The sequence below is a fragment of the Phyllostomus hastatus genome, unplaced genomic scaffold, assembly GCF_019186645.2.
Source record: "Phyllostomus hastatus isolate PE091 unplaced genomic scaffold, TTU_PhHast_1.1 phas_contig_29, whole genome shotgun sequence".
Taxonomy (NCBI): Eukaryota; Metazoa; Chordata; class Mammalia; order Chiroptera; family Phyllostomidae; genus Phyllostomus; species Phyllostomus hastatus.
In genome coordinates this window covers 38,832,768-38,857,435 of record NW_025333835.1, presented here as the reverse complement: position 1 = coordinate 38,857,435, position 24,668 = coordinate 38,832,768, and the positions used below count along the sequence as shown (strand labels likewise).

Sequence of the window (24,668 nt, the reverse complement as noted above, 5' to 3'; positions counted from 1 at the left end):
CTGGAGGAAATCGTAGCTCTCTACCTTACCAGCTATGTGAGCGCAGGGAGATGGCTTCAGTCACTAAGCAAGAGCTTCTTCAAATATAAAATAGGAATGATAATAACAACAACAATAACGATAATATAATGATGATAGTATTGCCTACCTCATAGGATTGTTAAGGCCAAAGAGAAGAACACATGAAAAAATTCTTAAAATAGTGACTGCCTCAAAGTATTAGTTAAGAAATATTAGCTATAGTCACTTAACTATAGGGGAATTTTCATGTTTTTGGGGCAAGAAAACTAATTCTGCGCTCAGAAGTGAAGCAAGGAATTGAAGTACTTTTTTTTTTTTTACCAGAAAAACCTCATAGAAGCACTATGGCCACTGTGGTAAAAATGGTAAAAGCTAACTATAGGCCACACATTACAGTAAGTACTTCATGTGCATTAATGCATTTTTATACTATGAGGTAGAATTGATTCTTCCAACCATTTGAGGTGGGGACACGGAGTTTCCATCCAGTTGCCCAGAGCTATGGAGGCAGAAGGCAGCAGGGCCTGGGTTTGAACACCCGACGCCCGAAGCCTGGGCCGAGCTTTGGACCCACCGCGCTGCCTCGCTCTCCAGCCCGGTGAGGCCAGTAAGTACGTCCTTTCCTCATTTTATTGTGCGTCGCAGGGGAAAGGCTCTATCGCTAACCGTGGTTTAGGAAGGAAAATAAACTTGGATTCAGCAAATTAACTTTCAGCATAGCTTTCAATGACTGGGGTCTCAGACTATTAAATCTGGAATTTCAGAAACACGCTCTAGCGGAGAACAACAGCTGCTGCCGGATCCCAATCCACAGAGCAACAGCCGCCGCGGCATCTGGACCCACAGCCACGCGGGCTACATCAATAAGTAAGGCGAAAGTCCCCCGCCACCCAACCCTCCAGAATCTCCTCCCCAAGGCCGCGATGGGTGGCTCAAAGGTACCTACGCCAGAAAGGCAAATGGCTTATTATTATTTTTTTTAATGTCTGTTCAGGCAGGAGGCTGTGACCTTTGCTCTCTTTCGGGGCGATGGACGCTAATATTGCCAGCTGGAAGTAAATGGAGATTGTAATTGAGACACAGACAACCATCTCCAGTGGGGGGGTGGGGGAAAGCCAACCAGAGACTCTTTCAAAGTTACCTAATGAGCACCCAGCATGCCTTCAATTTCTCCAAATGATCCTCCATCAGCCTGCGTTTGTTTTGCAAACAAATACTCAAAAAGAAAACCTCTCAGCTCTTGTACGTTTGGCACTGTCTCCCAAGACCAGCTCAATTAGCTAATGGGAAACAGCAAAGTGTAATTCAGGACGCTGTCCATCTGGTTTCCTGGGAAAAGTGGCAGAGAAAACAATATTGCAACCGAAGAACTGTAGTTCTTTAGAAATACATATATCTCACAATGGTTACTCAATATGATGTAATGTGCAATTATTCATATAAATGTGGATAAGTCTCATTAAAAAGTATTGCCCAAAGATGCATCTTTCCCTTTTTCCTTGATAGAGCACTTTTAAAGAAGTGCTCTATTTCCTCAGACCCTCTTACTCTGCTCCAGTGGAAGACATTAGTCACAGATGTTCCCCAACTTACTATGGTTCCACTTAGGGTGTTTTGACTTTATCATGGTGCAAAAGCGATACCCATTCAGTAGAAATCTCACTTTGAACATTGATCTTTGCCTCGCTGGCAGGAAGTGGCACGACACCCTCACGATGCCAGACGGCGTCGGTGAGCCAGCCCCCAGTCAGGCGCATGGTTACGAGGGTGAACAACCAGCTCTCTAAGGTGTACTTACCGCGTTAAATGACTGCCCACAGGTAGGCTGATGTAAGTGCTCTGAGCACATTTAAGACTTAGTAAGTCTTAAATGTATTAGTAAGCAGGCTTAGTAAGCTAAATGTATTTTTTTTATTGTTGTTCAAGTACAGTTGTCTCCATTTCTTCCCCCCACCCTCCCCACCCCAGCCATCCCCACCTCTTAATGAACAAATTTAAAAGACTGCTGCACTCCCTAAATCGAGTTCTGGCATTTTCTGTGTAGACTGTGTAGTAAAGGAACAACGTGACTCAATGGCAAGAAATCCACTTAGGTGTGCGGGCAATGCCTAGGTGACATTTATTTTAGAGAATCTTAACATCCGGGCCTATTGAAGAACTTGGCACAGAGAAACTCGGTTGAATATCAGGCACAGTCAGCGAACCCGAGAACAAGGAAATACCACTCCCACCCAGCGTCGCTTCTCTCACTCAGCACTAGGGGCAAGCCACACATACGCCACGCTGGTGTATCACTACACTGCGGACACCCTGTTAGCTACAAAGTAACTATGAAAAATCAATAGCTATTTAATAATCACTGCATGGATGTAGAATAAGTAAATATGCACATCTTTACCTGATGCAAAATTCTTAATAGGACTCCAGAAACTCTGGGATTTTCAACGATGTGAAGAATGTGGACACACGAAGAGGTCGGTGTCCATCCATCCACAGTGCTCTATGTGCTCAGCCAGTTGTGTGACCAAGTTGTTACCGGGAAAGTCCAATCCATCACATGCAGTGGGCAATTACTGTCTATGTGTCCACCACCGCTGTTGACGGGAATTAAGGGCAGGGCCCTTGTCCCATATACAAGGGTGGGCAAAGGGAGGTTTACAGTTGTTCTTCACTGTTCTTCACATGGCAAAAAATGCAGGTGATGACGATTCCAATAGCTTTATTGACTCAAAAGAATGTTATGCACAACTCTAAGCCTACTTTTGCCCGTTTTTGCATCTGTATTTAATGTTGCTGGGGAAATCTTTATGCAAGATACTTGAAGCAGAAACAGAACATTTTATAAAATATAACGTAATGTGAAATTTAGCAATATCAAAGGCAAAGTTGCCTTTGAACCTGGGAGGTGACACCATTGTGAGAAAATGTCAGTGAGACAACCACTTGAATAGGCTGAGAACAGGCTGATTTTTATGCTTTTTATACATGTTCAAGGACCTTAACAACAGGACCCCTCCTTTTATTCAAGCTTCCTCTGTTCCATAAATAGAACAATCCCTGTTTTCCTCTGGATTCCCCGCCTCCATGACTTCCCTCACGTTTCCACACCCTTCATAACTTTCCAGACAGTTTACATTCTCTTTTCCCCAAAAGCCATGCATGGTACTCCCATCAGGAAACACTTTCTTTCCCTTCTGACATTTTATTGGGATTTTCGCTCCTGGCACCGGCCCGCACCACATTTGCCCACGCTCCTGTCTAACCGCCTCGGTGGGGCTGTCGCCCTCCGGGACCGGAATGGAAACCCTGCGGTGATGATAAGGATGAAGAACGGGAGACGAAAACTCCGGCGAACACTCTCTTTTTGCCAGACTCTGTCTAGGCCCTTTGTGCATACTTTCAAAACTAATTATTTCACTTATTTTGAAAAGAAGATACGTAGAACCCTGAGGGTTTAAATAACGTCCTAGGTCATTTGAATAAAATGCCAGCCCTAGAGTTGAAACCTAGTCCGCTGACTCCAGAGACTGCGCTGCTCATGTGGGTTTTTAAAAACACGACTTGAAGCACTATGAACAGAGTAGGCCCTTTCTCAACTGCAGGGAAGGAAGGAAGGAAGGAAGTACAGAATGCAGAGACCTCACTGGGCACCGGGAATTCACATGGAAAAAAAAAAATAATAGAGACTCCTAATTTTGAAGCACAAAGAGAAAAATAATCATAAGCATTAAAAAAATCTACGTATTTTAGGAATGTTTTAAGTAATCAAAACGTTTATAACAATGCTATTAATTAAAGTCGGCTCCTCAACTCCTTCAGGTTCAGAGCCCAATTCAGAGTTCCGCGCACTGGAGACCACTGAACCCCAAACCTCGACACAGACAGGAGGCTGCGCCCCGCTGCTGCTTGTGGGAAGGTCTGGAAGCTTCCCACCTGACAACATCCTCAGGAGCCACTTCCCAGAGTCAAACATTTGGGGGCACTGGGGAGATGTGGGGAGTTTCGACCGAGTGATAGACAAAGTCAGCGGACCTTAGATGTCTTTTCAAAAAGGACATTAAAAATTCTTGTATTATTTTGCCTTAAACATCCATTCTCCTTAAATACTTCATTTGAGGATTCATTTTAAGTACTTCCTTGACCTACTCTTTAATACAAACCATGATTCATTAGATCATGCAACTCTTCAGAACTATGGTGCCCTGATTCCGAAGGGCCTCTGCCTGCACTGGACACAAAGACCATCAGCTCAGGGCTGGTGGGCGTCACCCACAGCTGCTCAGACGACGTGTTAGAGGGTACGCGGGAGTATCGCCCCCCGGAAACAGGAGATCCCCTACCCGGCCAGGGCCGGATTCCCTTTATATTATATATACAATATTTTAAAAATATACTATATTCTATAAAATGTATTTTATATTTATATATATTTTATATAGTCATTTTACAGATATAAACTATGCAACATAAGAGTTAACAGTTCCAAGGTACTTGAACTTATTCAGAATGTATGTGAATACACTTTCGTAAGAAAGCACATACTGGTTGGTTCTTACATTTTGACCTGCGCGTCCTCAGACATCAGGTAGTTTGTTTCCCGCAATGAGGCACAAGTTATTTAAAGTAACTTTAACACTTTACATTGAAGCATTAGAGTTTTCTCCCATAAGCATATGTTACTTTAGAATCAGAAGAGTGTTACTAAAAGTGTTATTTGGCTTCAAAAAATATCACTCAAGCCAAAAAAAGGAGAAATTAAAATTATTTTCTAGATTATGAAAAATAAATATTCACTAGATCCTATAACCTAGAAAATAAAAGGAGAAAAAATAATTTTGTAATTCAGAAATATAAAAAATTCCAATAAAGTATAAATTTTACCGGCCAGTGAGCTCTGACTCGAGTAGAACTCACTGTCAAAATCAGAAGGGAAGAAGGGAGACTGGCTTAATGTATAAAAATCACCATTTAATGATCAACAGGCGCTTGGATCCTACAACACCTTGCACAGCGGGGACCTGTGCATCGGCAGACTTTAAACTGACCTACTGTGACAGAACGAAGAATTAGAAATCTGTCATCCTTCTGTGCCTCAACTCCGTGTCCTGCTGACTGACCTGTCAACCTCACTCACTCCTTCACACTTTTGAGCGACACTCAAGGTGTAGCCCAGAGTACACCCCAGAAGGCTACCTGCTTCGGAAGTGCACAATGCTTAAGCAAAATGAAGATTCTGGAGTCCAGTCCAGAGCAAGGACTCAAAATCCCCAGTGTTCGAAGCCAAGAATCTATGTGTTGTTAACTGGTTCTCTAGACGACTCCTGTGCATCTACACCACTCTCAGCCCCTTGCTCACAAGCCCGCCTGTGTCCATGTGTGTATGAGTCTGTGATATACAGAAGAACACACACGTGTCCCGATTTTTGAGATAAGGGCTTCTCCTTGCACTCTAAATAAAGACCATCTTTGTTCTGGGAATTTAAAATTAGTTCCATTAAATCCACTGGAGCAAATGCTGCTGAGGCCTAATGTGACTTCCAGGTTTATGGACCCTAAGAGTTAGCAGATAACTGGAATGCAAAGCTTCCTATTTCCTTTTGCCGTGTTTATTATAGGACTTAAGCAATCCATCCGGCCGGTCTGCGTCCCTGGGTCTGTGCAGCTCGGTGCCATGGCCAGACGTGCAGCATCACTGCAGCATCACTGAACAGGCTCAGCATTCAGTGCGGCGCAGGAAGATGAGATAGAGGCAGGAGACCTAATCCCTACAGTTAATGAGCTTAGACTTCAACAGAGAGTGTGCAACAGATCATACACTTTTTTTTCATTAAGGAATACTAGTAAAAGGACACTAAACAAGTGGACACGAGAGGGTGTCAAGGACGTGAGCATTGACGAGTGAGCCAGGAGAGCCGAGAGAACGAAAATCCGCGATGACCACAGCACTATTCTTCTGAAAGAAGATGACTACGCAAAGAAATTTTCACAAACTAAAAAAAAAGTGTGGAGAAGTACAGTTTCTTCCAACACAGACAGGCCCTCCAGGCCTCCTTTCCTGTTATCTCGCCGCAGACTTTGCTTCTCGTTGCCAAGTTGTTGGAATGCACTTACACCACGAGGTGGGGAGGAAAAAGTGTGGCGATCATGGGCAGCTATATACAGGCATCCCCAAGAATACTATTGGTCCATCTAACAAATACAATAAGCTTCTAAAGGATCATTAACAGAACATTTTGAAATTTGTGATGAGTGGTTATTCAAAATTTATCTGAGCTCTGTGAACCATGCAGGCTTATTAGCTGGTCACTGCCGGCACCTCCACGGTGGGGGTCAGGATGCCCTCCCTCATCCTGGAACACCCGGAATCAATCGCTTAGGCAAGCTGCCCCCACCTTTGGATTTGCTAAAAATGCCAGACTCCGAGAGCTCATTTCACTGTTGTCATTCAACTAAAAATCACTGGGTGACGACAGTGTGATGAAGAAATGTTACTTACAATGCATTTATGATATACGTTTTATGCATTCTTCCGAATCTTGCCAACGTTTGTGTTTGAAGAGCCTGCTTGTCTCAGGGCCCATGTAGTTTCTAAATAAGTGTTTAACATTTTGAAACACAACAGGTTGACATCTCATATGGAGCCTTATTTTAACAGGCCTGTTTGGAGTAATAAACTAGAGATGTCCTATCCAGCAAAATAATAATAAAGCCTTGGACAGAAGCAGACACTCAGCAGCCTGACTGAGCTGAGATCCTGATCAGCTGCATTCATCCTTGCGATTTGAAAAGGTTGTGCTCTGTGTAACTGACTGTTTTTGAGCACTCAGAAAAGTCAGCGTGGCCGTACCTGACATTGCTCTGTATCTAGAATGAATTCACGACCTGGAAACCCTCAATCGTTACCTGATCAAGTCGTTTCTATCTTCTTTAAAACTTCTTACTACAAAAATTTAAAGACCACACAAAACGGAGAATCTAATAATAAGCCCCAACGGAATCATCAGCCAGCTTTGGCGATGGTTCCCTATCTGCCCACCTTCTTCTCCCCACCTGTCCACTGCAGGGACTCCCCAAGGACCAACGATGCCTTGCAGATCAAGTTTACCTTCAAATGCTGTGTTTTGAACCTTAAAAAAGCATGCAAATGTTTTTCTTATGCTTTCTTTTTTCTTTTACTTTCTTGTTGTTGTTAGGAAAGGGAAAGCTGGTATTATCTCTGTGGACGAGGATCCTCAGATTTCACCCCAATTTCTTATCAGGAGGGAAGATCGAGAACCTCTTCATGCACGATCCCCATCAGAGAGCCAGTGACGATGCTGTTTCCCCGGGCACATCACGCCTAACAGGGACAACGGGTGCCCCGCCTGGACGCTCGCTGTGCCGAGGAACCCGTCCACCCTGAGCCAGGCTGTTCTCAGGTCTGAAGACAAGAGTGATTCCACTGGCCTCTCCTCACACCGCCATGAACTACGTTCCTTCATTTTCATTCCAGTAGGAAAGGCAGTGTTCTCTATGCAGCGGCAGCCCGACCTCACTGAAATGAAAGTTCTCCTGCAACTCGCCCATCCTTACTCAGAGGATTAGCGAGCCACCGTCAGCGAGCAGATACTTGTCTGCTCATTAACATTCATGACCAAGAAACCTTCTGGTCGGGCTGGTTTCAGAGTCTGATGGAGCAATACTTAAAAGAAATTGGCTTGTCTGCGAAACAGCTGCTCGGCAAAGCCACCGTGCAAGGGAATTGGTGATAATAGGATGATAATATTACAACCACAATGGGAGCATAATGTGTTTTAAGTTACTTTGAGGTGGGCAATGGGGGTCTGAGAATTAGAAAAAGATCAGCAGTCAATCACACAGAGGGCATGAAGGTGCCGATCGTGTGTGTCCTCCATTTTGAAAGATCTGTCCAAAGAGAAAGGGAGAGGCAGGGAAGACAAATTTCCTTGGACAGAGGTCTGAGTTCTTGGGCAATGCATTTAAGGAACACCCAACCACAGATCATATATTCCCACACTGTGCAAAAGCAAGGCGTTTGTGATCGATAAATCTGTTTACCAGTTCTGCCAAAGCCAAATCCCTGGTTAGCTGGTTCTTATTTTTTGAAGGTCTGTCCTTCAGGAGAATTGGCAGATTACTTTCCAGTGCCAGTGAGACTGCTTCTCTCATTTTAAAACCCATGTCAACATATCCTGGTTTCCCCAGGAGTGTCCTTCAGCTGAAACACATATCACTGCCGCGGTGGCCTAGCAAACTTAGAAACGGCATCCAGCTCATTCTTTCCTATCATGATTAACATTATAACCCTTATAAGTACAGCTAGCATGTGACACTGTACAATGAGGAAGGGGACAAATAGCATACAAATTGAAATATTACATCTACTTATTCTTGAATCACATCATAGAAGGGGTGTGTGTGTGTGTGTGTGTGTGTGTGTGTGTGTGTGTATTTGCCAGTATGCAAGGATATGGGAGGTAGCTGTTAAACAGGTGTGTCTGCCTAACTGATTTACTTAGGAAATACTTACTGCTCTTAAGTTCCTAGAGAATCTACCCACCCCCCTAAAAAACAGCAAATACAGCACATAAAACATTGCTTGGGAAATAGCAAGAGGCTGTCCGCTGAGGCCTACGGCAGATTAGAACAGAGACAGATTCACCTCTTCCCCCACCTCAACCTGCCTGAGAGCCATAGAGTCCACCGGCCCACTCACGTTGGTAATGACCGGGAAATTTGCTGTGGCCGATACTGCAGAACCTGGGAAGATAGAGTGTCAATTCTAGTTTCGGCTTTAAGAGGGAACATGCCTCCACATTTGTAACAGTCTTCAAACTGCACCATGGGACGAACGTGCCCAAGAAAAAGTACCACTTCCAAAAGAATAAGAGAGCTGAATGGATCAAATCTATACGTTAGAACCCAGCCTAGTTGAACAGAGCCCAAAACACCAAACTCTAGCCAACCCTGGCATGGCTTAAGGAAAAATAAATGCCTCTTGTTTATGCCCTGAAATTTTGTGTGCATGTGTGTGACAAAACAATATCAGATTGATACAAAGCCAAAAAAGTTTCTAAGGAATATCTACATAATAGAGAAACATTAAATGAAAATGAAGTCATGCTGTTTGGAAACACCAACAGTAAATATGTTTACGACAAGTCCCAGTATCTTTGTGAACGTGGATATAGAATCTCTGGTATTTTTGTCTCCTTCTGTCCCTTCTTTGTCGCAATCTGAAGTCATTCTTTAAAGATCCCGTCTTCCCCCTCTTCCCAAAGTCTTCCCTCGGGCCTCTAAATAAAGTGCTTGACTCCCTCCTTTCTGTGTCCAGCAGGTTCTACTGTATGAGAGAGTTCTGTCTTCCTCCATGTTAGTTTTACTCTGAGCCCACTGCAATGAGGTAAACTCTGCGACAGGTTGGGAGTGTATCTTTGACATGATCAGTCATATATTTTTTTAAAATCTACTACACACTTGGTTAAGTAAGCGCTTTCTATATGGTAGGTTCTGAATAAATGTTTCCAAGTTGGAATCACACACTCATCATGTGACAGGAAATAAAGAAGATTCTACCACCATCTGGAAAACTCCTTAGGTTTTCTCGGTTTTTAAATAAGTATATTCTTTGAGAAAATTAGGCCATATTTTAAAGATATCATTACATTATTGCCATCTCTACAGTCTATAGATGAAAAATGATATTTTAAGAGAAAACACAGCAGATTTGCAGTGTAAAAATACTATGGTGTTGTGTATGAATTATTTCCGTATTCAATAAAATGAGAATTCTGCGGGTGTTACTGTAGAATAAGTTCTTCAGAAAAATGGAAATTACTATTCAACTTTTTTTTATTTTGCTTTTAAAAATGTACTTGCTGCCAAATTCTCTGGACAAATGTATATCATTAAAATACATAAATAAAAATCAAGAAAGAAAGAAAAATAATAAGACCAAGAGGAACACACTAAACAACAACAACAAAAAACCTCATATTGAATTTCAAATGTGAATAAATTTCAGCTCAAATAAATCTGAAGAAAAAATAAACAAAATAAAATATCCAGTGAACTACATTTTTCTGTCTCTGAATAAAACATTCCATACATGGTCTTAAAGCAGAGAGTAGAGACGCCTAACCCAAGATAGAGGCTGCTAGGCTTTGTGAAGTAAGGGGAATAAACAATCGGTCTTTCTGGGTCGAATAGCATTTTTTCACAAAACATTCATTTCCTTTCAATTTAGGGACAGCCTCCAACTGCATACCATTCTGCATCTACCAAAAATGTGGCTAGATTCTTTACTCACCAACATTACTACTGACTTATTAAAGAAATATCAGTAAATTTTAGCCAGTGTCCACTCAAACCCAATAAAAGCATAGTAAGTAAGAATTTCACGCAAATATTGACTTCCTATCACATTACTATTTATAAGTCTGATGTAAGTCGAGAGTATTAGGTTACAGTCTTGGTTTCATCATTTCGGTGGAAACTTGGCAAGCCATTTCCCCTCGCTAAACTCCAGGTTCCTTGGAGGCTGGACTATATTTAAGTGGGCAATTTTCTTTTTTTAAGGATTAAAAAAATAAAACATGTTTCTCTGAAAGACATTTCCACCTCTTCCCCACAATAACTGGGGCAGGACAGGTGGAGGGAGATAGAGAAATAGAATAGTAAAATCTCACCCTAGCTGGTGTAGCGCAGTGGATTGAGCACAGGCCTGCAAATGAAATAGGTTGCCGGTTCGATTCTCAGTCAGGGCACATGCTTGGACTGCAGGCCAGGTCCCCAGTAGGGGGCACATGAGAGGCAATCACACACTGATGTTTCTCTCCCTCTCCTTCTCTCTCCTTTCCCCTCTCTTGAAAAATAAATTTTTAAAAAATATTTCTTTAAAAAGAAGAATCATAAAATCTCAGCCCAGTTAGGGACGGAAAAGCACGGAAAAGATGGTGGGCGGTGGTGGCCAGGAGCCGGGCTTCAGCCGTCTGCAACCAGGGATGGACTGCCGGCTCTGTCACTCAACCCCCGGGTCCCTTCGCGTGCTACTCACCCTGGTGTACAGGTGAACAGCTGTAAAGGGTGAGGTTATTACAGTTACTACCATCGGATGTTTGATTGCTCTCCATTTGCCTAGACTCCTACCAAGCAGCCACTGACATGCATGACAACCACGGGATGTAAACACCCCTGACCATGTGACAGGTCAGAGAGTCACAGAGCACAAGCGTGCCGGGAAAAGGAGTGGGCGCACAAAGATGTCCCTTGTGTTTCTGTCTTTACATATGATTTGTTTATTTGTTTCCGCATTTCTCTGGCTGTCTGGGTACCGGGCCGAGGTGAGGAAGAGAAGAAACACGGGAGTGACGCTCGCTGGGTGTGCGTCCCTGCTAGGGTGTGTCAGAGGGTCCGGGCGGGAGAGCCAGCACGTGGAAAGCGGTGCTGCACAATTCCGAGGGAGCCTGGGCGGTGGTCACACCCTGGCCCGAGGGCGACGGGCCGCAGGGATGTGCATTGCAAACCAGAGGTGGAGACTTAGCCAGAGGAAAAGAAAAGAAAAGAAAAAAAAACATGCAAACACCTTGCAGAAACACAACACTGCAGAGAATAGAAGCCTTTACTTTGTACGCAGGCATTCTAACACTCCTGTTCTACACCTGAAAAGGGAAAAAAATCTAGCTATTGAAGAATAAGGAATTTCTTTGTGAAAGGATGAAAATTTCTGAAATTGGTATTATATACTTTTTCCAATCATCTTCAGATACACATGTTTTCAAATTTATTGTGTCTCAGCTACATACTTTAGGCCAGTGGGCGTGTGGAGCAGAGCATAGCTGTTTAGGGAAGTAGCAGAGAATTCATATTAATTCAGCTTTAGCTTCCAAACACCCAATGAATATTTACAATTTCATACAGTGTTCTCTTCTAAATATTACCAAATATATTCATAGAAACTGGAAAAGAACAATAAGTAGAATGTTATGTTATGCTAAATGCTTTGGAACTTCAAACTTTAAGTCACCTATGGGGAGGGAGATCCAAGACTGCAGTGAAGTTGGGGGGAAGCTACACTCATCTCTTCCCAGGACAAAACTGGAATTACAATTCAATTATAGAAAAGTCATCCTGAACAACCAACTGAAGACAAGCTGAAGAGAAATCCTACAGCCAAAAAAATTACAGAAGTAGCCACACGGATACTGTCAGGAAGGACAGAGACATGAAAAGGGCTGGCCCTGTCCCCACAGGCGGTGGCCGTGGTTCTGGTGGGAAATCTCAGCTGCAAGGGTTCCCCCTGCAAAGCGTAAGGACTCTCCCTCAAGCCAGACGCCCCCAGCCCAGAGCACCGGAGCCAGAAAGAGGTGCCCACGCAACAGCAGAGAGGCATGAGTCTACCAGGGACAAGCAAGGGGTCACTAGAGATATAGGCACCTTCGTCAAGGTCCAGTGCATGCAGTTTTGTTTACAGCTATGTGCCCCGGGCTCTGGCAGATGGAGGACAGAACAGACTAGGGATGTGCGAGGAGAGCCTAGGGTGCGTGGCTCTGGGGAGGAAGCTGAAGGGACAGCCACCAGCATCCCTGTGCTGAGTCACTCTCCTGGACCGCTGATACCTTGTTTCTTGGGCAGTCTCCTCTGTGCAGCATCAGAAAGCAATAGCCCCGCCCTGTGGAGGTTAGGCTCTACTGAGAAGCACACTCAGAGGAGCTTCCAGGGAGGGAGCCTAGCAGGGCGGCCTTCAGGCAGAAGCAGGTGGAGACAGGCAGGGGCAGATCAAGTCTGGGTGCCTTGGGCTTCTGCTGACCTGTTCCTCAGCTCAATACTGATAAAAGCCAGCAGTGATGCACAGCTCAGTCCTTCCCACATGTACCCAGGCCCAGCAGAGGGAACCACAAAAAACAGATCATTTGCAGCTCCAGTTTACCCAGGGGCCATCACAGGTGGCATTCGACATTGGCCTGCATCACAGTCCCTTGCAAGAGGAGCAGAAGCAACACCCCCAGGGACCAGCTTCAGGCAACATCAGAGCAGGATCCAATGTGCTTCACGAACAGCACCTCCAAAGAGAGATCTCGGCAGGCACCAAACCCTGCTGCGGCGAATCCCACTAAGTGTGGTCAGCCCCTGCACAGCAGCCTGAACCCTATGGTAGGAGCTGAGCCTCACAGTCAGCCAGCCTGAGGGTCATTGCCACGTTGGAGTGGCTGAGTGATCAACACTCAATTACAACAGGAAGGCCCACACAGTCCAAACAAGGGACATTCCTGGAGCACCCAGCTCAGGTGATCAAGGAGACCTATGACAGAAGGCCACCCCACAAAGCCTGGAAGTCACAGCAAATCCATCCACTGCATGGAAACAAACACAAAAAGGCAGCCGGAGTGGGAAGACAAAGAAACGAGTCCCAAATGAAAGAACAAGGGAAATCTCCAAAGGAAGAACTACATCAAACGGAGGCAAGTGATTTGTAAGATGGAGAGTTCAAAGTAATGCTTATGAGGATGCTAAAGAGCATGAAAAAGGGCACAGAAACCATCAAGAAGGACCATTCAGAAATGAAGCACAATATGTGAAATGAAGAATACACGGGAGGGAATAAGCAGTAGGCTGGATGGAGTCACTGTACATAATGAAAATATGCTGGGAGTGGTCACTTTCTCATATAATATAGTCAACATTCATATTATTAAAAGAACATAACCAGTAAAGACACGCACGATCCAGAAAATGGGGCCAGAGGCAGAAATGCAACATGGACCATTTGGATCAAGAGACCCCAGCAGTAATGCAGAATGACTCACAGGCTAGAAACGATTTATATGGCTACCTTCTTACCCCTCAAAGGTGTTCCTGCAAAGCCACCTCCAGAAAATAAAATCCAAAGCCCTTCCGAGTACCACTGGTTTTATCGGGGAAAGTAAGGCTGGGAGGGTAACATTCCACGGCTGATCCTAGATTGATCTTCTGTGCTTATACCAATGGACACTCATCAATAAATGCCATGAGGAAGTTTAAAAAAACAGCCAAGAGAAAAAATGGAAAACTCCCCACATGAGCGCACCGTCATTCCTGAAATGGGACCTAGCAGCATCGCTTTCTAGGGATAAGAAGATAATTCACACAATTGCACAACTGACCTTCATGACATTGCCAAAAGAAAGGGCAGGAAGTGTAATGGTGACTTTGTAATTTACATGTTTTTATAATTATCTTTTTAAGACGGTGCTTTTCAGAAGTTGAGTTCATCAGGATCACATTTAGACTTTTAAAAAGCCTGGGCTAAAAGCTTCCTTGAAAAAAAGTCTTAATTTCTCTCCCATTCCAGCCTAATGCAACTGCAATGAAATGCACAGTTCCTGAAGAATCCATCACCCTCTATGTCAGATCTAGTGTTAGCAAAAATCGGTGTCCTGTCAAACCGATTGACGTAATACCCCTAAGTACACTGGCATAAGTTAAAACACACCTGCAAAAAGAGAGGGAGAGAGGGGGAAGGGAGGCAAGGAAGTCGGGGGTGGGAGGGGAAGGGGAGAGAGGGAGCGAGAGAGGTTTCTCTAGTAAGGTAAATTAGATGTGGGATTAAGAACTGTAAATTCAAAGATATTAATAGTTATTGATATGAGAATATACAAAGTTTCTGGCTCAGTCTTGTTGAAGGCATTTTTTACTTGTTTTTTAAGAACTTCCCATGAAGCTACTTTACTTCCGATATTATTAAAAATAACATGTGTTGCGTGCTGTAAAACCTGCCCTGGAAGTATTTCCCCTGAACTGCAGAACACAGTTTGACAAAAACACTAGAGTCGTTTTCCAACCACACAGACATGAAGTCAGCAGCAGCAGGTCCCTCTCACCAGCTTTCGGTAACAATAGTTCCAGTGTCTCCGCTCACCTTGAGGTGAAGCGATACATTATAGATCCTCAAGCGCAGAGCCCCGTCAGAGGGTCCTGAGGGTCACTGGATTTGTAACCTGCCAATCAGGGGTAACTCCCAGGTGTGCCCTAGGTGCATTCAAGGGAACGGCATTCGTAGTGCCACTTCAAAACAAGGAATCATTTTCATATACATCCAGATGATGAAGTTAAACACCGAGGGAGAGGCAGAGGAGGAACGTGGCGATGCTGAAAAACACTGGAAGGAAACAGAAGTCCCATTCGCTCACACGGAAAATTTCACCTCGTCGAGAGCCCTGAGAGCACCACCAGGCAGGCGGACCTGCCTTTTAGAACTTAGAGGACTGATTCGGAAGAAAGTGCTGTGGTCACACTCGTTTATAGGAGCAGTGAAGCAGAACCTCATACCTACTGGAGAGGAAAACAAAAAAGAAAAGGGAAACTTTGGCAAGCCCTTTCCACACTGGCTCTGTTGCGCACGCCCTGGAGAGGGGGAAGAACATGGAGGGCAGCTCTGTCGCCTCGGGGCAACCTTCTAGACTAAGGCACACAAGCAAGGTTCGCCACAATCTGTTAGTCCGGTACGCAACGAGTCATAGTGAGGGACACTCACTTCTTAAGACTACCCACCACTTAAGAATATTAACTTTATCCTTATTAATTCAGTTTATAAAAATCAGGTTGCTTTTAAATAGTTTTCTGAGGCTCTGATGAGAAAACTCAGTGCTGAAATCGTCGTCATAATTGCATTCACACTTCGTACTTTCTAATACAAGAGGTTTATTTAACAAACAGAATATAGAAATGAAGTCAATTGCGTATAATCAGGAAATCAATGGAGGGTTAAACCTTGTGTAGAAAGCACTGCAGCCGTAATGTAACACATGGCTACCTTATCCGAAGGGGGAACTCTACAATAAAGACCATGCCATTGGTATTTAAACCTTGCTGGTCTTCTTCAAAATGTTGTTGTATTTCAAATAATTTTAAATGGCATTGAATTACATTACAGAAAAATGCCCAGATGAAAAGCGAAGAGAAGCTATGGCAGAACAAAACCTGAATTAGAATCACTCTCGTAACACAAAATCGAGCTTAAATCTTTCAGAACAAGTCTCACAAGCAAACCACAAATGCAAAACTGTTCTTTAACTTGGGTGTTCCTGAGCCATCACTATCAAAACCATCAAGAAAGCTCCTGTTTGCATTTTTTGTTTGCTTTTGAGCAAAGAATAAAAAAAAGAGAAAGAACTCAGGATACGTACAACAGGGTGGTGATTTCGGGGGTGAGGGCAGAGGGTGGGTGGAGGTAGAAGAGCATATCGAGGGGGAGAAATGGTAATGGGAAAATACAATAAAAGTGAATAATGTAGAAAAATGTTACAAATGTTTAAGAGGGAGTGAAAAACTCCTGCTTAAAAGAAAGCTTTTTCATAGAAGACCGAGATTCTCATGGAAATGCACGCCGAGACCAGCGTGGAGGGGAAGCCCCACCTACCGTCGAACTTCTTGTGCCTGGACACGAAGGTGGTGCGCACGAAGTGACTCGTCTCCTCCACGAGGTTTTCAAACTCCAGCTTGCTCTGCTGGCTTAGCTTGTCTTCCATTTCCGTGGTGCAGCACGTGTATTCTTGAGGACAGATTCTCAAGTGCTCCCCTGCAAGGAGAAGACAAACGTCAGGGAGAGAGGACAGGACTTCGGGGAATTCTCTTCTCTAACATTTCCCTCAGACCCTGGGGTGCCTGTCCCGTCAGCCCCTCCGTGAACCTTCTCTGTGCCTCACTGCACATGGCATTTCAAACGTTCTGCACTGTTGTGGAACCTGATGCCAGCCAGGGTCTGCTGTTTGTGTCCATACACCCCTAATTCTTATGTGGAAATCTGAATCCCAAAGGTGACACCATTAGGAGCCAGAGCTTTTGGGTGGTGGTTAGGTCATGGGTGGGATTAGTGCCTTATAAGAGACCCCAAAGAGCTAACTAATGCCACCCTTCTCCCAGCATAAAGGTACCACGTGTAAACCAGGGAGCAGGCTTCCACCAGACACTGAGTCTACCAGTGTCATGACCTTGGACTTCCCAGCCTCCAGAACGGTGAGACACAAATGTGCTGTTTATAAGCCACCCAGCTTACAGTATGTTTGTTACAGCAGCCCAAATGGACTAAGACATCTGAAGTTTAGTTTCTGACCCTAGGTTGTAAATGAAGGTCTACAAAAGACCTCAGAAGACCACAGCAATGTTCTGCTTTTATTTGAAATGTACCAAGTAACGCCAGGTGACAAGAGATGCAATCCATCGTACTGAAGACAGTTTCTTTGGAAGCCTCGGTAGGACAAGAGACAGTCCCATCACCAGAGTCTCAGACAGCAAGGGCAAGGAAAGGTGGCAACCGTGCCTGTGTCCCCCTCTGCCTGTCCACCTGTCAGAGTGCATCAGCTTTTCTCTGGGTGACAGTGAGGGTGTTTTAATGGCAAGTCCCATGGGCCACACAGTTCCCTCAGTTGGCATTTCTTGTCAGAGTGAAAATGTTCGCCTACAAGAACGAAGGCGCTGATGGGTTTAATTAACACTTATACAGAAATGTAAAGTAAAAGGCAAGGAGAGTCTTGTATTCAGTTCTGCAAACTCATCTCTGGCCATTCCAGGCCACTTGTTTTGACAATATTGCTTTCTTTGGTGCTGTTTGCAAGTAGGAGACAAACCTTTACGTCATAAAATTAAAGTGACCTGAAATTAAAATATGAGTTTCCAACTGATGCAGCTCCTTTCAGGTCAAAAATGTTTAAGAGTCTGGAGGGAAGAAGAAAAGTCCACCAACATCTTGCTAAATAAAACCAACAAATAGCCCCCAGCAATCACAGTTACCGCAGGCCATTTGAAAAACCGCATGTATTTGATGGGGGGATTAACATTCATTTGTAATGTTTAACTATTTATGTAATATCACATCCGGTGACGCTGGGTGATAGATGGGGTGTTTTGTGATTCCTCGTGCAATTTGGTGCTCCAGTGCCTACCTAAGACAACCGCAGAATCAGTGCATGCAAACAGTGTGTACTGATGTCAGATCTTACCCAATTCCTGGAAGGAAAGGGGACCATAAAATATCACACGTATATTTAAAAAAATGAAAATACATTGTACTTGAGAATATTAAACGTCGCATTCAAGATAACAGTTCCCTCCCAGGAGGAATTAGGATTTGAAAGAAATACTCAGATACTTTTATCTATAATCTTTTACTACTTAAGTTGCCTAATGGATACATGATGATCATTATATTATTAACTTCTTCTGTACATTTAAACTGTCTTGTAATAAAAACCTGGAAACACGCCATGCCAATAAAATGTAGTAGCCAGGACAGTTGTGCTAGAGTGGAGAGCAGAGGGTAAATATTTAAAAAGAAAAACAAACCGCCCTTGACATTCAGAAGCCAGCCAGGCACTCAGTGCTGGGTCATGATCCTCCATTACGAACAAACAATCTCACAGAACACCGACCCCAGACAAGATTACTCTGAGGCCAGGATAAAATGCAACAAAACACGGCCACTTCAAACCGCGTTTGAGCACAGGCGAAAGCACAAGGTCGCTGTCCCGTCCACAAAGCACTGAACACCTCCTGTCTCGGGCAAAATGAAGTGTCTGGTGGTGTCCTTCTGTACCCCGTACAGATGGACTGTCCTCCTCACTTCCCTCTGTCGATCAGATTTATTGAGATAACTTTATTAGAGAATCCCCTCCGCCTTCCAACAGCACCCAGCATAGTTTCAAAGCCTGCTACATTGACCCCTCCCCAAATCACCCAACCGAAATCCACAGCCTGTAAGGAACACCTTTGAAGTCCCTCTTACTGAAAAACCCTGCAGCTCTCCATGAGGCATTCTCGCTCGCTGCAGGGAGTGGTAACCTAGATGGCCCAACTACAGACGTGTCCCTGGCAATGTCTGCCTTGAGGGCACTGATTTACCAAAATGGGGACCAACAGAACACCATATAATTTGAAAAAATTTCCCCAAGGGATTCTGATCCTTACAACCCATTGAGAAGCACAGTTCTAAAGTTGAAGAGACTGGGAGTGTGGCTGTATCCAAAGCAAATGCTTTGCAAATCACTATTTTTTTTTACTCAGATACCAAGTCTAAGCAGTAAGGATGCAACTCCATCCAGGTCGAACGCACGAGGGTGCAGAGGGTTCCTTTTTCTGACCTGCTTCCAAACTGTTTTTCTTAAGCCTCCCTGTCCTATTTCCTATTCCCCCGCTTCATTTCCTGGTCTGTGTCGTGCACAAATGAAATCTCCCTTTCCCGAGATTTAGTCATCAGGACTGCACTCTGCTTCTGAATCGCTGCAATTGAGTTTACAACAAAACTCATGGGGCTTTGTGCGAAAATGAAACAAACAAACATACGGAATGACCAAACGAAAATAAACATTTTATGACCGGAGGGAAACAGTTGTTTAGGGGGAATTTATGGAAAAAACAGCATGGATCGACGTTCATGAAATTCTGGATTGGAGACATAATCTCCAATGAGCCAAAGAAAATCAGTATTTTATGCTGTAATAAATTGAAACCGAACGATGCTTCCTTCTTAATGAGACAGCTTTAAACCAAAATTGCTTCGCTGGGGTGTGTGTGTGTCTGTGTGTAGTAAGGTCATGGAGGTATATGTACGAAGTGGCCTTACTCATTCAGAGCAGTTTCAGTCCTTTTCTAGAACCAAAAGGGTCCCCGACAAGTCAATTCCTTTCTCCTCCTTTACCGGGTCCCTGGCGGAGAGAAAACCAGAGAGACGGAGAGACAGAGACAGACAAGCTAGGAGAGAGAAAACGAAGGGGCGGAGGCATCGCCTGAATGTGGACGAATCCTGCTATAAAAGAGCAGATCTTCTGTGCCAAGTTCACTATCCTTGGTGCCAAGTACACGGATCAGGCAGCGGAAGCGTGTGGCTGACCGGAGGCTGAGGCTTGCAGCCTCCCCAGCATGCCACTCACCGGTAGGAAGGTGCGGAAAGCCCGTGCTGCTCAAGTGCAGTCCTTTCCCCGCTCGCCCGAGGCCCCTGCTGCTTACCAAGCTGACTTTCCATGGCCAGAAAGCCTTAGGACAGTAAGACATTGGTTCTGAACGGGCTGTTACATATTCATTTTGTCTGGGGTCCCAGAACAGAGTTTGCAAAGCATGGCCTCTGGCTCAAAGGCAGTCTACCACCAGTTTCATAGGGCCTGTGAGCAAATGGTGGGCAAAAGCAAATAAATAGGTAAAATCAAAATAATGACAGTTTTGCTCTGTGGAAGTTTTATAAAATTCTAATTTACTTGTTCATAAGTAAAGTTTTATTGGGAAAAAAGCTCCGCCCATCCATTTGCGCATTGTCTACGGCGGTTGGAGCAGCAGGGCAGTGATGATGGAGACCACGGAGCCGGCAATGCTGAGCTACCTCCACTCTGAAATCACACATTCCAGCTGCCCTGATACGGTGGCTCTGCCCTTCCTGTTCCAAATCCTCCTTACAGAAAAAATAAGGAGCTTTTTTTCAGCTTACATACTTCCTGACATGTATAAGTAGTGGATGTAATGATGGTATCCTTCCAACGTTGTAACTTACGGAGAACAAAGCGTTAAGAGTTTCCCACCAACATTCCTTTCTCAAAGCCCCTCAGGTTCCTTATCTGTTACCTGTTATATAAGTAGATAAAATATTAACTCAACTGGAGTGCCCTTAGCCATCTCCAAGATCATTAATAACAAAGATATTAAATAGCTCATTCCAGAGGATTAGAATGACAGACCATAAATGTGTATGTGTCACCGACACTGTATTGATTACACCTTTATTCAACAGACATTTGTCGATGACCTTCCATGTGCAAATCACGGTGTTCATGCCCAACAGGATCAGGCTGAGAGGATCACGCCATCAGCTTAAACAGGTGCGTGCTTTCTTAAGGCGTCTGAAGTTCGTGCCAGTGAACAGCGGAGTCCCTGCGTTTTTATATACCTCTTCAGTCGCTCTAAAATAAGTAAGGGGAATTGTCGATGTGGAAGGAAGCAACTCTACCAGGAGGTTGGAGAATGGGCAGGCACTCAGGAACATCCGTTCAGACAACACATTGTCAACTCTTTTCTAAGAAAGAAGAAATGGGACTCGTCCTCCCTCCGAAAACCCCCTTGAACTACGTGTCACCCTCTACAACGTCTTCCTCCCAATGTCTGCCAGATGTCTGTTTTCACTCCAAGAGGCTGAGGTGACAGCAGAAATGTCATTCTGCCACGTCACACTCCCTCCAAGGATGGGCCTTGGTCTGAAAGCCGCCAGGACTCGGCTTCCTGAGTGGCACGGTAGGAAGGAGCAGGCGACAGCAGGGTCTCATTAACCACCGAAGGCAGCCTCTGTGTGTCTGCGAGAGCAGACTCAGTGCCCTTGGCAGTGACATGTGAGGCCCTCAGACTACACATGCCAAATAAATGAGCAGCCAGTACAGAGTGCCCTGGATGAGTCACCTTTCATAGACTATCTAGCCAGCCAGGCTCTTGGCTTTCACGGAGCTTCGGAATGTGGAGGGAAATGACTACCTTCGCACTTCCTAGAAAGTAGGTAGAAAATCAAAACCTAAAAAGTGAAAAGATAGCAACATCTCGCAAAATCAGAGCATTTCAATTTCTGAACCTCTGAATTTCATTTGATTAGAATGCAATATTTGGCCCTGGCTGGTGCAGCTCAGTGAACTGAGCATGGGCCTGTGAACCAAAGGGTCGCTAGTTCAATTCCCAGTCATGGCATATGCCCGGGTTGTGGGTCAGGTCACTAATAGGGGTCATGGAGTGGCAACCACACATTGATTGACACACATTAAGAGGGAGAAAGGGTTTCTCTCCCTCTCTTTCTCCCTCCCTTACCTTCTGTCTAAAAATAAATTTTAAAAAATCTTTTAAAAAAAGAATGCAATATTTGTTTTAGACTTAGCTCTCTGTGGAGTGGACGGTCCTTGCCAAAGTTCTCTCATCCTTGAATGACTAAATCCCCCACCGTCAATTAGCTGTGTCTGGTAAAGGCTAGAAGCTCCTCATCTTTTTACGTATCGTCTCAAATAACCATTCAGTTTGTTCATCTGGTTCCTTAAAAGTTGACTGGAGCAAATAATCGAAGGAAAAAGGGTTTAGGGAAGTAAAATATTCTAGAATCAGCTAACTTTTACCTAGAGTTTCTGAGAGCAAAGATAATTTAAAGTGGAGTTAATAGTCCTGAATTGTTTTTAGTCTCATAAAGATCCTATGCATACCAATTAGGAGTGGCAGACCACAAGAAAAGAGCATTTTTTTAAATGCAAGTTCCAGTTCATTTCTTTAAGTTAAAATTCCCAAAACCTCTAACTAAGCACTTCTTCAGCGTTTTTCAGTGTGGAACTTTATTATAAATAATCCTTTCATATCTTTGAGGGCTGCTCTTCTTCAGTCATGTTGTTTAGTGCCATAATCAGAGATGTTCAAACTTTCACGTAAATTTTAAGAAATTCAATTAATGTTCTACTTCAGCGGATCTTATCACTCAAATAACCTGTATTAGTGTCATCCTTTGATGTTGTCAATTTCCTGATAAAGATTCTGAATACTAATTCCCTTAGTTATAAAACTGTCACTCTGCATTTTGCAAAAAATAACTCCTTTAAGCAGATGTATAAGTTAATTGTCTAAATCTGTCCCAACAGTTACACAAAGACCATTGCAAATGTTCTCCTCTAGACAGTATGAAACCCACCTCCACAGTTCTTCTGACCAGGACCCTGGTCTTTACACTCCCTTGCCTTTTTTTTTTTCCAAAGAACCACATAGTCTGAGGGTGGGATGGGCACAGACTGAGGTGTGGTCAGAACTGACACAGCATGAGGACTGTGGGGGGCGGGGAGTGGGCAGAGGTGGTCTTTGAGATCTCAAAGCAACTAGAGAGGGAAAAGCCGTCTTTCCTTTTTCTCACATCTAATCTGGCTTCGATATCAAATTATTAAATATGTAACAACTGATCATGTTTAAATAGAGGGGGTTTCTCTTAGCCCTAAAATGAACATATCTTCTATAGTTCATACAAGAACAATTTCGAGGCATTTAAGAAAAGCAACACCTTAAAAACGATTAACGGTAATTTGTATGTGCAGAGACAGGCACGGATACACACACATGTACATGGACACATGCAAGAATACACAGAATTTCCCCCAGTATTTTTTAAAGGAAAGAACAGGAAGATCTTAGAATAAAGTTGGAATTGCTATTTTTCTTCTTCTCTACAGGAAGCAGCCTAGCAAAACTGTGATTAAGTACCACAGAAACGATTGCAAATCGTAAGAACAATGGGATTCCATGATTTATCATATGTCACCAATCAGTCACTCAACTTATTAAAATAGTTTTTTTTACTTTTTTTAAAAATTGAGTTAAATCTTTTTTTTAAGATTTTATTTATTTTTAGAGAGGGAAGGGAGAGAGAGAGAGAAACATCAATGTGTGGTTGCTGGGGGTCATGGCCTACAACCCAGGCATGTACCCTGACTGGGAATCGAACCTGTGACACTTTGGTTCGCAGCCCATACTCAATCCACTGAGCTACGCCAGCCAGGGCCAAAATATTTTTTTTTTAAATTAATGCAAAGCCAATTTAAAATATCCTAGTTTACACTGCAAAGATAACAGATAAGTCTAGTGATGCAACTGATTATGCTGCACCCACAAAAGGAAGAGTGCTTAGTAACAGCAAAAGACTTTGCACCTAGATCACGGCCAAAGGTAGGAAAGAAATTATCGTTGTTCCTTGCATGATCCCAGCCTCTTCACTCCACGTCTCTGCCCCTTGCTTGTTGAAGTTTTAATGGAGCCTGTAAACAGAGTGGAGGCGTGATCGAAAGGCTGTGTGCCATGTGCTACACCCAGAAGTGTACTGGAATTGGATCGGAGGATGATGCAGAGGGGAGAACCAATGGGCGTGCTTTTCCAAGAGACTCACCTACAGCTATTCTAATAAACTCAGCTGTCCCCCAAGGGGACCCTCCCTTTCCTAGTCTTCTGAGGATTACGCTCACCAAGATGTATATCCAATCAAAAATTCTCATACAAGAAATAGTTAAATAAGAAAATCTCATCAACATCCGACTAGTTAATGTGTTGGTTCTCAAGACAGTTCTCCGAGAATGAGGACCCATAACGAAATCCTGATCTCATTATTTCTGTATTTCAAAGTCAAACGGAAAGCTATGCAAATGTAGAACTCTTTAGCTCTTATCTGTAGGTATCTGAGACGAAGATGAGTGAAACACTGGGGCAAGGGTCTCTGCTCTCATCGTAATGTACACCTTTACTTGCCCAACACTTTGTGGGCACTGCCTGTATGCCAGCTACTGTAAAGTGGGTATGTGTATCATCTTCATTTTACAAACCAGAAAACTGAATTTTAGATTGACTTCATCTTTCAGCTGGGAAAGTTCTGTCTCCAAAGCTCATCCTTGTAACCATGTTTTAAAAATATTTTATTTATTCAACTTTAGAAAGAAGGGAAAGGAGTCGGAAAGAGGAGGAAAAAAACATCAGTGTGTGGTTGCCTCCCACACGCCCCCTACTGGGGACCTGGCCCACAACCCAGGCATGCATCCTGACTGGGAATAGAACCTGCGACCATTTGGTTCACAGGTCAGCACTCAATCCACTGAGAACACCAGCCAGGGCCCTTATAGCCATTTTAATTGTGACAAGAC

General features: G+C 43.9%; 1 protein-coding gene across 2 annotated transcripts in view; it reads right to left on the bottom strand.

The window, feature by feature from the left end:
• GPC6 (glypican 6) overlaps positions 1–24,668 on the bottom strand; it is a 1,006,549-nt gene that overhangs the window by 731,001 nt on the left and 250,880 nt on the right. For both annotated transcript variants that reach the window (XM_045839077.1, XM_045839078.1), the window contains exon 2: positions 16,418–16,576. In XM_045839077.1, the coding sequence (XP_045695033.1) occupies positions 16,418–16,576 (159 nt within the window). The remainder of the gene's footprint in view (positions 1–16,417; positions 16,577–24,668) is intronic.